Source organism: Strongylocentrotus purpuratus, unplaced genomic scaffold (assembly GCF_000002235.5).
Source record: "Strongylocentrotus purpuratus isolate Spur 01 unplaced genomic scaffold, Spur_5.0 spur5_scaffold_5, whole genome shotgun sequence".
Classification (NCBI taxonomy): domain Eukaryota; kingdom Metazoa; phylum Echinodermata; class Echinoidea; order Camarodonta; family Strongylocentrotidae; genus Strongylocentrotus; species Strongylocentrotus purpuratus.
Window position 1 is genome coordinate 24361756 of NW_022145611.1, and position 16577 is coordinate 24378332.

The window sequence follows — 16577 nt, forward strand, 5'->3', positions numbered from 1 at the left end:
AGAAGGATGTCTACCAGGGTGACGGCGAGTAGGGTTACTTTCAGGTTGACGGCGAGAAGGATGATTATCAGGTTGATGGCGGTGTGGGTTACTTTCAGGTTGATGGCGAGAAGGATGACTACCAGGGTGACAGCTAGTAGGGTTACTTTCAGGTTGATGGCGAGGAGGATGACTACAAGGGTGGCGGCGGGTAGGGTTACTTTTAGGTTGATGGCGAGAAGGATGACTACCAGGGTGACGGCGAGTAGGGTTACTTTTAGGTTTACGGCGAGAAGGATGACTACAAGGGTGGCGGCGGGTAGGGTTACTTTTAGGTTGATGGCGAGAAGGATGACTACCAGGATGACGGCGGGTAGGGCGACTGTAAGGTTAATGACGACAAGGATAGTGACCAGGATGACGAAAGGTGACGACCAGGTACACAGTAGTTAAATTATATGAACCGTTTTACCACATAACTTTATCAACGATCTTGAAGAGGAACATTGATGTTAGTCATGATGTTACATGTATAGTAATCACCTTTTAGTCGTAGACACAGAAGCAAGACGATAAAACACCTTCTAGTGTGCCCATTTCTACCAAAACCATGTATTCTCAAAGACCATGAGAAGTTTAATATGCCAACTTCAGGTCCTACATCGTGTACTGGACGGGACTTGTGTCGTAACTCGTAACTGACCATACAATACACTACAATTATCTATTCATTATGTTGCAGGGTGACGACCAACAGCAACAACGAGGACGATGTCGACCTACCAGGTTGATATCGACGAAAGAGAAGAGCAGGGTGGTTACGACCAGGATAATGACTATGGTGATGTCCCTGAAGAAGAACAGGTAAACAATAATGACATAATTCAATCATTTTACCACATAAATACATTAAAGATTATGACGGTATGCTCCCTCATTGCGATTTACAATTTACATTCTTGCAATTGGCGTTTCATCAAGGACGTACGGAATAGCGTTTTCTGTGATCGAGCGAAGCATTACTGGCAGATTAGATTGATTAAACAAATATATTCATTTATATTGCAGCGTGGGGAAGACGACGACGACGAACTGGACGACTACCATAGTCACTACCAGGGCGACTACCAAGCTGATGACGACGACTAGGATTACAACCAGGTAGGAATCGGTCAATGTTCAAACTTATACCACATATAAAAAAAAATTACGACCGTAAAAATTGATATTAAAATTATACTTTGCTGTTGTTGCAAGTCATTTCATGTGGAAAACTGCATTCATAGCAATATTTTTTTCGCCGATTTTGGTGTTTATTTTCTTGGCACTTGTCAGTGATAACTTGCTCAATTTGATGAAGATTGATTTCAATCCATAACAGTGGCAATGAATTCATCCCCTGAAATCGGTAAAAGAATATTGTCATGAAATCAATTCTTATATGAAAAAGATTGGTTTAAATTGAGTGCCTGGGAATTCTACGATAATAGAGACTAGGGAAAGAAGAAAAATAAAAAGAACGAATATTCTAAAAATATTTACAGTGCTTCAATTTAGAAAAACGAAACAAACAATAATCAGTTCTATATATTTTTTTTCCAGGGCGGTCGGTGATGTTCACTGGACTACTGTAAATCGGGGTTGCAGTATCTAGCCAGGGTCATTGACCTTACCAAGACACACTCAGTGTACCTCTTCACCTCTCCAGTGGACGTGAACTAATTTTTAAGGAGATGAGAACATGGCGATTCATCTCTTTGTCCATTGGTGATTTGCAAAGAAATATGTAAAGACACTCTACTCTGTATAATAATTGAGGAGACTTGATTTCATTCCACCAGAAACCTGTAAATTTAAATCTTCCTTGGAATCCTCATTCATCGATGGACATACTACGTACGATGATGCCTAAACATATTGCAGTCCGACTTTCTACATTCTGAAAGAAACGCGGTCATGTTTCATCAGGTTTTCTTATTTAGCAAGCAAGCAATCTAAATTGTCTCGTAAATTAGCAATCATGGTTATATTCAAATGAACACGGCGACGTCTGCTTTGGAAGCAGAATCTCCAGATATGTAAACGATGGAATAAAACAACATTGAACTACTAAACTATTCTCTCAAATATTATTAACTAAAAGCAACACTATCGAGAATCACCTGTCAGAATCGTGTACACAACTCATCAGAGACAAATGTCAACCTGACTGATACGAACCTGGCAAGAGGTTTGTTGATTGGTCTGTGTCGGGAAAAAAAGGCTTGCAAGAGAATTCGACCCTACATAGCTGATTCTAAGCAGGTTTCACTATTCCGTCAAATCGGACGGTCATAAACTGAGGACAATTCAACTGAGAAGTATCTGATGTCAGAATCTTGAAGAGAACTAGCCTATTCGGCCTGACTGATTCGAACCTTGCAAGAGGTTTGTTGATCGGACTGTGCCGGAAAACATGCAAGATAAAGAAAAACTTTATGATTGTTATGATACTTGATCTACACAACGACCTAAGATATGGAATAATACCGGTGCTGATTATTTGCAAATGGAACAATATTGGAGCGTGACGGACTTTTGGATAATCAATTTTTTGGGATCAAATGGAATGTTCATGAATTACTGTTTGGATCATATTCCCGCTGGATCACAGGATTGAAGGGGAGAATGCAGAGACTGAACCTTGAGATGAACCTGAGACTGAGATGTCGGGGCAAGTGAAGGTTAGCCTGTAAACAATACAACAATATCACTTCTGATCTTAATGGAGCTCTGAAATTTACTGAGATGTGTCAAGGTTGGGTTTGAGTTAAGTTTAAAATATAAACTATAACATTTACACATTAGGCTTAATTAATATAAATGTAGTGTAAGGGCCTAATTTGAATCTGACCCTAACCCATCTCAGAAAATTTTGAGCTCTATATCAGGAAGATTGTTGCGTTGTAGAAAATCTATGAAGTGTCCAACTTTTCGAATTGGACACGTTTCGTATCGAAGCCTCGCGCCTTGGCATGCCTCGTTGCCACTCGTCGCATTTCGTTGCGTTGCGTTGCGTTTCGTTTCGTTGCGTCTTGTGACGTCTCTTCACGTAACGACAATTTTTCGGTGAGATATAGTATGGATTATTATTTTGTTGGTGAATATATGATAGATTATCGCCGTTATATTTGATTTATTTAAGTTTAGTCTGTGATTGCTATATTAATTAGCTTGGTAAACTGTAGAAAAGATGATGATAACAATAATACTATTAATAATAATGATTATTGGACAGAGATCGTTCCTATCACATACGACAAAGAAGAAGAGAAGAAAATGAAGATAAGAAGAAAAGGAAGATGTGTCGTACAGATAAGTGTCGTATTGGTAGGCTTGCTTTACTAGAAATGTAGTTTGACAAGTTTTTTGATTGGCATAGAATAAGAAAATACGACGAATATGAGGAGGACATGTACCTATAGTCTCATTAGCAATATTTATATTATCTTGCCAAGGCAGTTGAATTAGATCTATCTGCATACGTGTTGTATATTTATCTACCGATGTGATTAAAATTGCGACTAACATGAGAATATTAGGAAGATACGTTTAGATATATATGTAGATATAGGATTATCTATAACAGTTAACACCCTTGAATTTAAACTGCGAACATTCTATAAACCGATGTGATGAGAAAATAGAGATAATATGTGTTGTCAAACTCACTCAGTGCAGAACTCTCATCTCTCATATCCTTCATGCATAGCACTAGTTTCTTGTAACACATTATAAACTTTGACGAGTCACAAGCAAGTTTTTAGTCTTTTTTTTTCTTCTCACCAAGTGTCATGTGATAATGAACATTAATAGACATCGGGATTGTCATTCCCCTCATATTTTATTCGATTCAAGCTTTAGGCTTAGTACCAAGGATTTAATAAAGTAACAAGATGTATAGTTGATACATCGTATAGGCGACAAAGTAGCTTGGATTCGCTCTCTTTTTGTCTTTCAGGTTTTCATTGCGGTGTACCTGCATACATCCATGACTTCTTTGATCTTGTCGACTTCGTTAAGCTATCGTCCATAGACTACGTTCAGCCTCTTCACATCCCACGTTCATGGCATCGATGGGGAAGTTGATCATATGACTAATTTACATAAATGTAGCGTAATGGTCTAATTTGATCTTGCTCTAACCCATCTCAGAAAATGTAGAGTTCCATATCAGGAGGACTTGCGTTCTAAAAATCAGGGGGGCAATTTGAATATTCCTTATTATTTGGATACACCATGTCACATCTCATCAAGTCTCATCTCATCAAGTCTCGTCACCTCTCGTCACCTCTCGTCGCGTTACGAATCTCTCTGTGGTAAGATATACTTACATCTTTATGGTAATATTCCCATGTTAACTAGCTTTTTATAATCAGTTAGACCTAATATTATCAAGATATGATTTAATATTGTAGCATTAATTTACATTATTCATTTGAATGGGAAATTTAAAAAAACGTGCTCTCATGTTTACAGTCAGTGTGGAAATCATTTCTCACCAAATACTGTAATAGAATTAATGGTCTTTTAGAGAATAAATGCATAGCAATCATAATTAGCAAGGCATTAATGACGTATTGGTAATATCCCCACATTAAAATATTCAAATCGTATCCTATATAGTAACTACATATCAAAGTGATGAGAAATCGACAAAATGAATAAGAGAAGAAAGAGAAGATGTTTTAAGAGATATGTGTCGTATTGGTACTCTTTTAGCATAGCAATTAAACTAGGTCTATTCATAAAAATATGAGAAAATACGACAAAGAAGAAGAGACTAAATAAAATGTCTTTCTAGAGATATATGTCGTAACACTCATTAAAAGCAGGACTCATATCTATCACATACTTCATTCACTGCACTAGTTTCCTTTATCACCTATTCCTGGGCAAATCCTTTGTGATTTTGTGTTCCATGCTTTACCGAGTATTATGGAATTATGACCTTAAATTGACATCAGAAGTGTCATTTACTCTATATCTCTTGTGATTCAAGCTTAAGAACTACGACTAGGGACTTAATAAAGTGATAAGATGTTTTGATACATCTTGGATATGACAAAATAGCTTGGACTCGCTCTCTTCATGTCTTTCAGGTTCTACAATGCAGTATATCTACATGCTTCCAGGACTTCAGTCACCTCTACGAACAACCGCGTCGACTTCGTTCAGCTATTGTCCATCGACTGCGTTCACCTTCTTCACATCCCACATTCACGGCACCAAGGAGGAAGTCGATCATTTTCAAGATCTGGCCCACCACTCTGATATATGTGTACATCGTCAGCAACTCCGAAACGAACTCAAAGATTTAAGACTCAGTTTAATTATGCCATCTCCCTTGTATCTATTGTGTAATTGTGTTTTTCTTCATCTGTGAGTGGAAACTGATGCAACACCTCTTGGAAAATATAAGTGTCATTTATCTATGGAGGTAAGTATTATCAGGTATGTATTCAAAAGTTTGCTAAAGATTTTATCATATATTAAATCAAGGCAGAATGAACACGAGTATATTTCTAATGACAAAGTTTATGTTGAAACAGGTGTTGTACTGTTACAAGACACGTGCCAATTATAAGTCTCATAATTACCATTCGACGTCTCATAATTACCATTCGACTGAAATCATGAATGCATTATGAAGGGAGATGCACAACATTAAAGAGCTACAGGAGAAGAAGAATCGTTAATAAATGGGTAATAAAACGGGGCAAAATGTATTGTGATTATGAAATGCAAAGAAATATTTTTAAAAGTATGAATGCAAACAAAAAGAAGAAAATTATTCACTCGAATTATTGTGAAGACAAATATCTATTCAATATATGTTGCGATTTTGGCAAGAGTTCTCATTGTACAGGTGAAAGAAAGGAGAGGGGACGATCACTGATTTGACTACGCCACACGATGACGAACACGGTAATGACTACGGTGACAACGAGGGTGACATTGGAGCAGGAGTGGATAGGCTTCGTGTTTCTGCAAGCGTTCAGTAAGATGTGTTCAATTTAGATAACGACATAAACCTAATACATCATTTTTAGTAAGTTTATTTTAGTTAGGTAATTTCCACACTCATGAAGTATTGATGGCGAGAAGGATGACTACCAGGGTGACGGCGGGTAGGATTACTTTCAGGTTGATGGCGAGAAGGATGACTGCCAGGGTGACGGCGGGTAGGGTTACTGTCAGGTTGATGGCGAAAAGGATGACTACAAGGGTGACGGCGGGTAGGGTTACTTTCAGGTTGATGGCGAGAAGGATGACTACCAGGGTGACGGCGAGTAGGGTTACTTTCAGGTTGATGGCGAGAAGGATGACTACAAGGGTGACGGCGGGTAGGGTTACTTTCAGGTTGACGGCGAGAATATTGACTACCAAGGTGACGGCGGGTAGGGTTACTTTTAGGTTGAATGCGAGAAGGATGACTACAAGGGTGACGGCGGGTAGGGTTACTTTTAGGTTGATGGCGAGAAGGATGACTACCAGGGTGACGGCGAGTAGGGTTACTTTCAGGTTGATGGCGAGAAGGATGACTACAAGGGTGACGGCGGGTAGGGTTACTTTCAGGTTGACGGCGAGAAGGATGACTACCGAGGTGACGGCGGGTAGGGTTACTTTTAGGTTGATGGCGAGAAGGATGACTACAAGGGTGACGGCGGGTAGGGTTACTTTTAGGTTGATGGCGAGAAGGATGACTACCAGAGTGATGGCGAGAAGGATGACTACAAGTGTGACGGCGGGTATGGTTACTTTTAGGTTAATGGCGAGAAAGATGACTACCAGGGTGATGGCGAGAATGATGACTACTAGTGTGACGGCGGGTATGGTTACTTTTAGGTTGATGGCGAGAAGGATGACTACCAGGGTGACGGCGGGTAGGGTTACTTTCAGGTTGATGGCGAGAAGGATGACTACCAGGGTGACGGCGGGTAGGGTTACTTTCAGTTTGATGGCGAGAAGGATGACTACAAGGGTGACGGCGGGTAGGGTTACTTTCAGGTTGATGGCGAGAAGGATGACTATCAGGTTGATGGCGGGTAGGGTTACTTTCAAGTTGAGGGCGAGAAGGATGACTACAAGGGTAACGGCGGTCAGTGTTACTTTCAGGTTGATGGCGAGAAGGATGACTACAAGGGTGACGGCGAGTAGGGTTACTTTCAGGTTGATGGCGAGAAGGATGACTACCAGGGTGACGGCGGGTAGGATTATTTTCAGGTTGACAGCGAGAAGGATGACTACAAGGGTGACGGTGGGTAGGGTTACTTTCAGGTTAATGGCGAGAAGGATGACTACCAAGGTGACGGCGGGTAGGATTACTTTCAGGTTGATGGCGAGAAGGATGACTACAAGGGTGACGGCGGGTAGGGTTACTTTTAGGTTGATGGCGAGAAGGATGACTATCAGGTAGATGACGGTGTGGGTTACTTTCAGGTTTATGGCGAGGAGGATGACTACCAGGGTGACGGCGGGTAGGGTTACTTTCAGGTTGATGGCGAGAAGGATGACTACCAGGGTGACGGCGGGTAGGGTTACTTTCAGGTTGATGGCGAGAAGGATGACTAACAGGGTGACGGCGGGTAGGGTTACTTTCAGGTTGACGGCGAGAAGGATGACTACAAGGGTGACGGCGGGTAGGGTTACTTTCAGGTTGATGGCGAGAAGGATGACTACCAGGGTGACGGCGGGTAGGGTTACTTTCAGGTTGATGGCGAGAAGGATGACTACAAGGGTGACGGCGGGTAGGGTTACTTTCAGGTTGACGGCGAGAAGGATGACTACAAGGGTGACGGTGGATAGGGTTACTTTTAGGTTGATGACGAGAAGGATGACTACCAGGGTGACGGCGGGTAGGGTTACTTCCAGGTTGACGGCGAGAAGGATGACTACAAGAGTGACGGCGGGTAGAGTTACTTTCAGGTTGATGGCGAGAAGGATGTCTACCAGGGTGACGGCGAGTAGGGTTACTTTCAGGTTGACGGCGAGAAGGATGATTATCAGGTTGATGGCGGTGTGGGTTACTTTCAGGTTGATGGCGAGAAGGATGACTACCAGGGTGACAGCTAGTAGGGTTACTTTCAGGTTGATGGCGAGGAGGATGACTACAAGGGTCGCGGCGGGTAGGGTTACTTTTAGGTTGATGGCGAGAAGGATGACTACCAGGGTGACGGCGAGTAGGGTTACTTTTAGGTTTACGGCGAGAAGGATGACTACAAGGGTGGCGGCGGGTAGGGTTACTTTTAGGTTGATGGCGAGAAGGATGACTACAAGGATGACGGCGGGTAGGGCGACTGTAAGGTTAATGACGACAAGGATAGTGACCAGGATGACGAAAGGTGACGACCAGGTACACAGTAGTTAAATTATATGAACCGTTTTACCACATAACTTTATCAACGATCTTGAAGAGGAACATTGATGTTAGTCATGATGTTACATGTATAGTAATCACCTTTTAGTCGTAGACACAGAAGCAAGACGATAAAACACCTTCTAGTGTGCCCATTTCTACCAAAACCATGTATTCTCAAAGACCATGAGAAGTTTAATATGCCAACTTCAGGTCCTACATCGTGTACTGGACGGGACTTGTGTCGTAACTCGTAACTGACCATACAATACACTACAATTATCTATTCATTATGTTGCAGGGTGACGACCAACAGCAACAACGAGGACGATGTCGACCTACCAGGTTGATATCGACGAAAGAGAAGAGCAGGGTGGTTACGACCAGGATAATGACTATGGTGATGTCCCTGAAGAAGAACAGGTAAACAATAATGACATAATTCAATCATTTTACCACATAAATACATTAAAGATTATGACGGTATGCTCCCTCATTGCGATTTACAATTTACATTCTTGCAATTGGCGTTTCATCAAGGACGTACGGAATAGCGTTTTCTGTGATCGAGCGAAGCATTACTGGCAGATTAGATTGATTAAACAAATATATTCATTTATATTGCAGCGTGGGGAAGACGACGACGACGAACTGGACGACTACCATAGTCACTACCAGGGCGACTACCAAGCTGATGACGACGACTAGGATTACAACCAGGTAGGAATCGGTCAATGTTCAAACTTATACCACATATAAAAAAAAATTACGACCGTAAAAATTGATATTAAAATTATACTTTGCTGTTGTTGCAAGTCATTTCATGTGGAAAACTGCATTCATAGCAATATTTTTTTCGCCGATTTTGGTGTTTATTTTCTTGGCACTTGTCAGTGATAACTTGCTCAATTTGATGAAGATTGATTTCAATCCATAACAGTGGCAATGAATTCATCCCCTGAAATCGGTAAAAGAATATTGTCATGAAATCAATTCTTATATGAAAAAGATTGGTTTAAATTGAGTGCCTGGGAATTCTACGATAATAGAGACTAGGGAAAGAAGAAAAATAAAAAGAACGAATATTCTAAAAATATTTACAGTGCTTCAATTTAGAAAAACGAAACAAACAATAATCAGTTCTATATACTTTTTTTTCCAGGGCGGTCGGTGATGTTCACTGGACTACTGTAAATCGGGGTTGCAGTATCTAGCCAGGGTCATTGACCTTACCAAGACACACTCAGTGTACCTCTTCACCTCTCCAGTGGACGTGAACTAATTTTTAAGGAGATGAGAACATGGCGATTCATCTCTTTGTCCATTGGTGATTTGCAAAGAAATATGTAAAGACACTCTACTCTGTATAATAATTGAGGAGACTTGATTTCATTCCACCAGAAACCTGTAAATTTAAATCTTCCTTGGAATCCTCATTCATCGATGGACATACTACGTACGATGATGCCTAAACATATTGCAGTCCGACTTTCTACATTCTGAAAGAAACGCGGTCATGTTTCATCAGGTTTTCTTATTTAGCAAGCAAGCAATTTAAATTGTCTCGTAAATTAGCAATCATGGTTATATTCAAATGAACACGGCGACGTCTGCTTTGGAAGCAGAATCTCCAGATATGTAAACGATGGAATAAAACAACATTGAACTACTGAACTATTCTCTCAAATATTATTAACTAACAGCAACATTATCGAGAATCATCTGTCAGAATCGTGTACACAACTCACCAGAGACAAATGTCAACCTGACTGATATGAACCTGGCAAGAGGTTTGTTGATTGGTCTGTGTCGGAGAAAAATGCTTGCACGAGAATGCAACCCTGCATAGCTTATTCTTAAGCAGGTTTCACTATTCCTTCAAATCGGACGGTCATAAACCGAGGACAATTCAACTGAGAAGTATCTGATTTCAGAATCTTGAAGAGAACTAGCCTATTCGGCCTGACTGATTCGAACCTTGCAAGAGGTTTGTTGATCGGACTGTGCCGGAAAACATCCAAGATAAAGACAAACTTTATGATTGTTATGATACTCAATCTACACAACGACCCAAGATATGGAATAATACCGGTGCTGATCATTTGCAAATGGAACAATATTGGAGCGTGACGGACTTTTGGATAATCAATTTTTTTGATCAAATGGAATGTTCATGAACTACTGTTTGGATCATATTCCCGCTGGATCACAGGATTGAAGGGGAGAATGCAGAGATTGAACCTTCAGATGAACTTGAGACTGAGATGTCGGGGCAAGTGAAGGTTAGCCTGTAAACAATACAACAATATCACTTCTGATCTTAATGGAGCTCTGAAATTTACTGAGATGTGTCAAAGTTGGGTTTGAGTTAAGTTTAAAATATAAACTATAACATTTACACATTAGGCTTAATTAATATAAATGTAGTGTAAGGGCCTAATTTGAATCTGACCCTAACCCATCTCAGAAAATTTCGAGCTCTATATCAGGAAGATTGTTGCGTTGTAGAAAATCTATGAAGTGTCCAACTTTTCGAATTGGACACGTTTCGTATCGAATCCTCGCGGCTCGGCATGCCTCGTTGCCACTCGTCGCATTTCGTTGCGTTTCGTTTCGTTTTGTTGCGTCTTGTGACGTCTCTTCACGTAACGACAATTTTCCGGTGAGATATAGTATGGATTATTATTTTGTTGGTGAATATATGATAGATTATCGCCGTTATATTTGATTTAAGTTTAGTCTGTGATTGCTATATTAATTAGCTTGGTAAACTGTAGAAAAGATGATGATAACAATAATACTATTAATAATAATGATTATTGGACAAAGATCGCTCCTATCACATACGACAAAGAAGAAGAGAAGAAAATGAAGATAAGAAGAAAAGGAAGATGTGTCGTACAGATAAGTGTTGTATTGGTAGGCTTGCTTTACTAGAAATGTAGTTTGACAATTTTTTTGATTAGTATAGAATAGGAAAATACGACGAATATGAGGAGGACATGTACCTATAGTCTCATTAGCAATATTTATATTATCTTGCCAAGGCATTTGAATTAGATCTATCTGCATACATGTTGTATATTTATCTACCGATGTGATTAAAATTGCGACTAACATGAGAATATTAGGAAGATACGTTTAGATATATATGTAGATATAGGATTATCTATAACACCCTTAAATTTAAACTGCGAACATTCCATAAACCGATGTGATGAGAAAATAGAGATAATATGTGTTGTCAAACTCACTCAGTGCAGAACTCTCATCTCTCCTACCCTACATGCATAGCACTAGTTTCTTGTAACACATTATAAACTTTGACGAGTCACAAGCAAGTTTTTTTTCTTTTTTTCCCTTCTCACCAAGTATCATGTGATAATGAACATTAATAGACATCGGGATTGTCATTATCCTCATATTTCATTCGATTCAAGCTTTAGGCTTAGTACTAAGGATTTAATAAAGTAATAAGATGTATAGTTGATACATCGTATATGCGACAAAGTAGCTTGGATTCGCTCTCTTTTTGTCTTTCAGGTTTTCATTGCGGTGTACCTGCATACATCCATGACTTCTTTGATCTTGTCGACTTCGTTAAGCTATCGTACATAGACTACGTTCAGCCTCTTCACATCCCACCTTCATGGCACCGATGGGGGAAGTTGATCATATGACTAATTTACATAAATGTAGCGTAATGGTCTAATTTGATCTTGTCCTAACCCATCTCAGAAAATGTAGAGTTCCATATCAGGAGGACTTGCGTTCTAAAAATCAGGGGGGCAATTTGAATATTCCTTATTATTTGGATACACCATGTCACATCTCATCAAGTCTCATCTCATCAAGTCTCGTCACCTCTCGTCACCTCTCGTCGCGTTACGAATCTCTCTGTGGTAAGATATACTTACATCTTTATGGTAATATTCCCATGTTAACTAGCTTTTTATAATCAGTTAGACCTAATATTATCAAGATATGATTTAATATTGTAGCATTAATTTACATTATTCATTTGAATGAGAAATTTAAAAAAACGTGCTCTCATGTTTACAGTCAGTGTGGAAATCATTTCTCACCAAATACTGTAATAGAATTAATGGTCTTTTAGAGAATAAATGCATAGCAATCATAATTAGCAAGGCATTAATGACGTATTGGTAATATCCCCACATTAAAATATTCAAATCGTATCCTATATAGTAACTACATATCGATGTGATGAGAAATCGACAAAATGAATAAGAGAAGAAAGATAAGATGTTTTTAGAGATATGTGTCGTATTGGTACTCTCTTAGCATAGCAATTAAACTAGGTCTATTCATAAAAATATGAGAAAATACGACAAAGAAGAAGAGACTAAATAAAAGGTCTGTCTAGAGATACATGTCGTAACACTCATTGAAAGCAGGACTCACATCTATCACATACTTCATTCACTGCACTAGTTTCCTTTATCACCTATTCCTGGGCAAATCTTTAGTGATTTTGTGTTCCATGCTTTACCAAGTATTATGGAATTATGACCTTAAATTGGCATCAGAAGTGTCATTTACTCTATATCTCTTGTAATTCAAGCTTAAGAACTACGACTAGGGACTTAATGAAGTGATAAGATGTTTTGATAGATCTTGGATATGACAAAATAGCTTGGACTCGCTCTCTTCATGTCTTTCAGGTTCTACAATGCAGTATATTTACATGCATCCAGGACTTCATTCACCTCTACGAACAACCGCGTCGACTTCGTTCAGCTATTGTCCATCGACTGTGTTCACCTTCTTCACATCCCACATTCCACATTCACGGCACCAATGAGGAAGTCGATCATTTTCAAGATCTGGCCCACCACTCTGATATATGTGTACATCGTCAGCAACTCTGAAACGAGCTCAAAGATTAAGACTCAGTTTAATTATGCCATCTCCATTGTATCTATTTTGTTATTGTGTTTTCTTCATCTGTAAGTGGAACCTGATGCAATACCTCGGAAAATATACGTGTCATTGATCTACGTAGGCAAGTATTATCAGGTATGTATTCAAAAGTTTGTTTAAGATTTTATCATCTATTATATCAAGGCAGAATGAACACGAGTATAATTCTAATGACAAAGTTTACGTTGAAACAGGTGTTGTACTGTTACAAGGCACGTGCCAATTATAAGTCTCATAATACCATTCGATGTCTCATAATTACCATTCGACTGATATGAATGCATTATGAAGGGAGATGCACAACATTAAAGAGCCTCAGGAGAAGAAGAATCGTTAATAAATGGGTAATAAAACGGGGCAAATTGCATTGTGATTATGAAATGCAAAGAAATATTTTTTAAAGGATGAATGCAAACAAAAAGAAGAAAATTATTCACTCGAATTATTGTGAAGACAAATATTTATTCAATATATGATGCGATTTTGGCAAGAGTTCTCATTGTACAGGTAAAAGAAAGGAGAGGGGACGAAGATCACTGATTTGACTACGCCACACGATGACGACCACGGTAATGACTACGGTGACAGCGAGGGTGACATAGGAGCAGCAGTGGATAGGCTTCGTGTTTCTGCAAGCGTTCAGTAAGATGTGTTCATTTTAGATAACTACATAAACCCAATACATCATTTTCAGTAATTTTATTTCAGTTAGGTAAATTCCACACTCGTCGAGATAGAATTAGATTATTGTTGATAGGACAACATATGATTTGAGATGGAATATCCAAATGTTTGAAATCTAGGATGTAGTTTAGTATCTATTAAATCAAAGCGGAATGAAAACCGAGTATATATTTCTCGTGATATAAACATTTTTGAAACAGATATTGTACTGCAACAACCCACGTGATAATTCTATTTTGCAATAGTATACTTCGACAGGAATGCATAAGTTATAATATGTACAACACTCAAGGGTTACGAGAGGAAAAAAATATAAGCGAATGAATTTTAAAACGGGGCAATGTATCTACATTTTTACGAAATGGCGATTAGGTATGACTATCAGAAGGGTGGTGTCTATGATGATAACTACGATGACGACCATGCACAATTCACTTGAATTATTGAAATTAATTTACTTCATATTTGACTTGAAGAATGGCATAGATGCAGCCTTGATGGCGTGCCTTTCCATTCTCCTCTCCCCTTGTATCTAACCAAATAACTCTATCCAAGATTGGCATCATGTCATCCTCTTTCTGTAATATCTGGTCTTGCCTGTTATTTATACTAGAGTATAGAGTCTTCTAATTTGTATTGCAGCACAAAGAAGGTAACGATGGTGACTACCATGATGAAGACCAGAGCAACATCCAGGGTGCAAACGACTACTCGAGTGATGGCAAGTATGAAAACGACCGGAGTGACGAATAGGATGATGACCAGGTTAAATACAGTTCGAAGATAGGCATGAAGTGCAGTTATGACGTCATCATCTTCAAGTTGTTGTTGTTGACATTTTGAAATTTCCTTTGAAATTTCCTTTGAAATTTCCTTGTCTTGCCCGTCATTTATACAGGAATGTAACATTTTCTATTCTTTTACAATACAAAAATGGAAAAAGAACGACTTCCAGGGTGACGCAAATGAAGGCGACTACCAGGGTAACGATGAGAAGGGAGACCACCAGGGTGACGACGAGCAGGGTGACGGCGGTTAGGATGACTACCAGGGTGACGGCGAGAACGATGACTAACGGGGTGACGGCGGGTAGGGTTACTACCAGGGTGACGGCGAGAAGGATGAAAACCAGGGTGACAGCGAGAAGGATGACTACCAGGATGACGGCGAGTAGGGTTACTTTCAGGTTGATGGCGAGAAGGATGACTACAAGGATGACGGCGGGTAGGGTTACTTTCAGGTTGATGGCGAGAAGGATGACTACCAGGGTGACAGCGGGTAGGGTTACTTTCAGGTTGATAGCGAGAAGGATGACCATCAGGGTGACGGCAGGCAGGGTTACTTTCAGGTTGATGGCGAGAAGGATGACTAACAGGGTGACGGCGGGTAGCGTTACTTTCAGGTTGATGGCGAGAAGGATGACTACCAGGGTGACAGCGGGTAGGGTTACTTTCAGGTTGATGGCGAGAAGGATGACTACTAGGGTGACGGCGGGTAGGGTTACTTTCAGGTTGATGGCGAGAAGGATGACTACCAAGGTGACGGCGGGTAGCGTTACTTTCAGGTTGATGGCGAAAAGGATGACTACCAGGGTGACAGCGGGTAGGGTTACTTTCAGGTTGATGGCGAGAAGGATGACTGCAAGGGTGACGACGGGAAGGGTTACTTTGAGGTTGATGGCAAGAAGGATGACCACCAGGGTGACGGCGAGTAGGGTTACTTTCAGGTTGATGGCGAGAAGGATGACTATCAGGGTGACGGCGGGCAGGGTTACTTTCAGGTTGATAGCGAGAAGGATGACTACAAGGGTGACGGCGGGTAGGGTTACTTTCAGGTTGATGGCGAGAAGGATGACTACCAGGGTGACGGCGGGCAGGGTTACTTTCAGGTTGATGGCGAGAAGGATGACTACAAGGGTGACGGTGGGTAGGGTTTCTTTCAGGTTGATGGCGAGAAGGATGACTCCCAGGGTGACGGCGAGTAGGAAGACTTCCAGGAAGACGGCGAGCAGGATGACTACCAGAGTGACGGCGGGTAGGGTTACTACCGGGGTGACGGCGGGTAGGATTACTACCAGGATGACGACGAGGATAGTGACCAGGTGGACGAAAGGTGGCGAGCAGGTACACAGTAGTTAAATTATATGATCTGTTTTACACATATTTTTATCGAAGATCCTGAAGAGGAACATTGATGTTAGCCATGATGTTGCATGACCATGGTAACGTCCCTGAAGAAGAACAGGTAAACAATAATGACATAATTCAATCATTTTACCAAATAAATACATTAAAGATCATGACGGTATGCTCTCTCATTGCGATTTGCAATTTACATTCTTGCAATTGGCGTTTCATCAAGGAAGTACGGAATAGCGGTTTCTGTAATCGAGCGAAACATTACTGGCAGATTAGATTGATTAAACAAATATACTCATTTATATTGCAGCATGGGGAAGACGACGACGACGAACTGGACGACTACTAAAGTCACTACCAGGGCGACTACCAAGCTGATGACGACCACCAATCTGATGACGACGACCAGGATTACAATCAGGTAGGAATCGGTC

At 40.3% G+C, this 16577-nt stretch overlaps 2 protein-coding genes across 2 annotated transcripts; both read left to right on the plus strand.

Annotated features, from left to right (window-relative positions):
• The first annotated feature begins 191 nt into the window (after window positions 1–191).
• LOC115929437 lies at window positions 192–1933 on the plus strand. The gene is made up of 4 exons (XM_030998315.1): window positions 192–417; window positions 722–843; window positions 1048–1140; window positions 1582–1933. Exons 1-4 carry the CDS (start codon window positions 211–213, stop codon window positions 1631–1633), a joined length of 474 nt encoding a protein of 157 aa, XP_030854175.1. The 5' UTR covers window positions 192–210; the 3' UTR covers window positions 1634–1933.
• Window positions 1934–8150: 6217 nt separating this feature from the next.
• On the plus strand, window positions 8151–10501 carry LOC115929781. The gene is made up of 4 exons (XM_030999785.1): window positions 8151–8374; window positions 8679–8800; window positions 9005–9097; window positions 9540–10501. Exons 1-4 carry the CDS (start codon window positions 8168–8170, stop codon window positions 9589–9591), a joined length of 474 nt encoding a protein of 157 aa, XP_030855645.1. The 5' UTR covers window positions 8151–8167; the 3' UTR covers window positions 9592–10501.
• Window positions 10502–16577: the final 6076 nt, after the last annotated feature.

What these genes read in the sequence shown, in the direction of transcription:
- LOC115929437 (XM_030998315.1), top strand. Translation starts at nt 211, where the DNA reads ATGGCGAGAAGGATGACTACCAGGGTGACGGCGAGTAGGGTTACTTTT. An exon ending in ATGTCCCTGAAGAAGAACAG is followed by an intron (nt 844 to 1,047) that starts GTAAACAATAAT and finishes TTTATATTGCAG; the next exon opens with CGTGGGGAAGACGACGACGA. An exon ending in ACGACTAGGATTACAACCAG is followed by an intron (nt 1,141 to 1,581) that starts GTAGGAATCGGT and finishes TTTTTTTTCCAG; the next exon opens with GGCGGTCGGTGATGTTCACT.
- LOC115929781 (XM_030999785.1), top strand. Translation starts at nt 8,168, where the DNA reads ATGGCGAGAAGGATGACTACCAGGGTGACGGCGAGTAGGGTTACTTTT. An exon ending in TGACGAAAGGTGACGACCAG is followed by an intron (nt 8,375 to 8,678) that starts GTACACAGTAGT and finishes ATTATGTTGCAG; the next exon opens with GGTGACGACCAACAGCAACA. An exon ending in ATGTCCCTGAAGAAGAACAG is followed by an intron (nt 8,801 to 9,004) that starts GTAAACAATAAT and finishes TTTATATTGCAG; the next exon opens with CGTGGGGAAGACGACGACGA.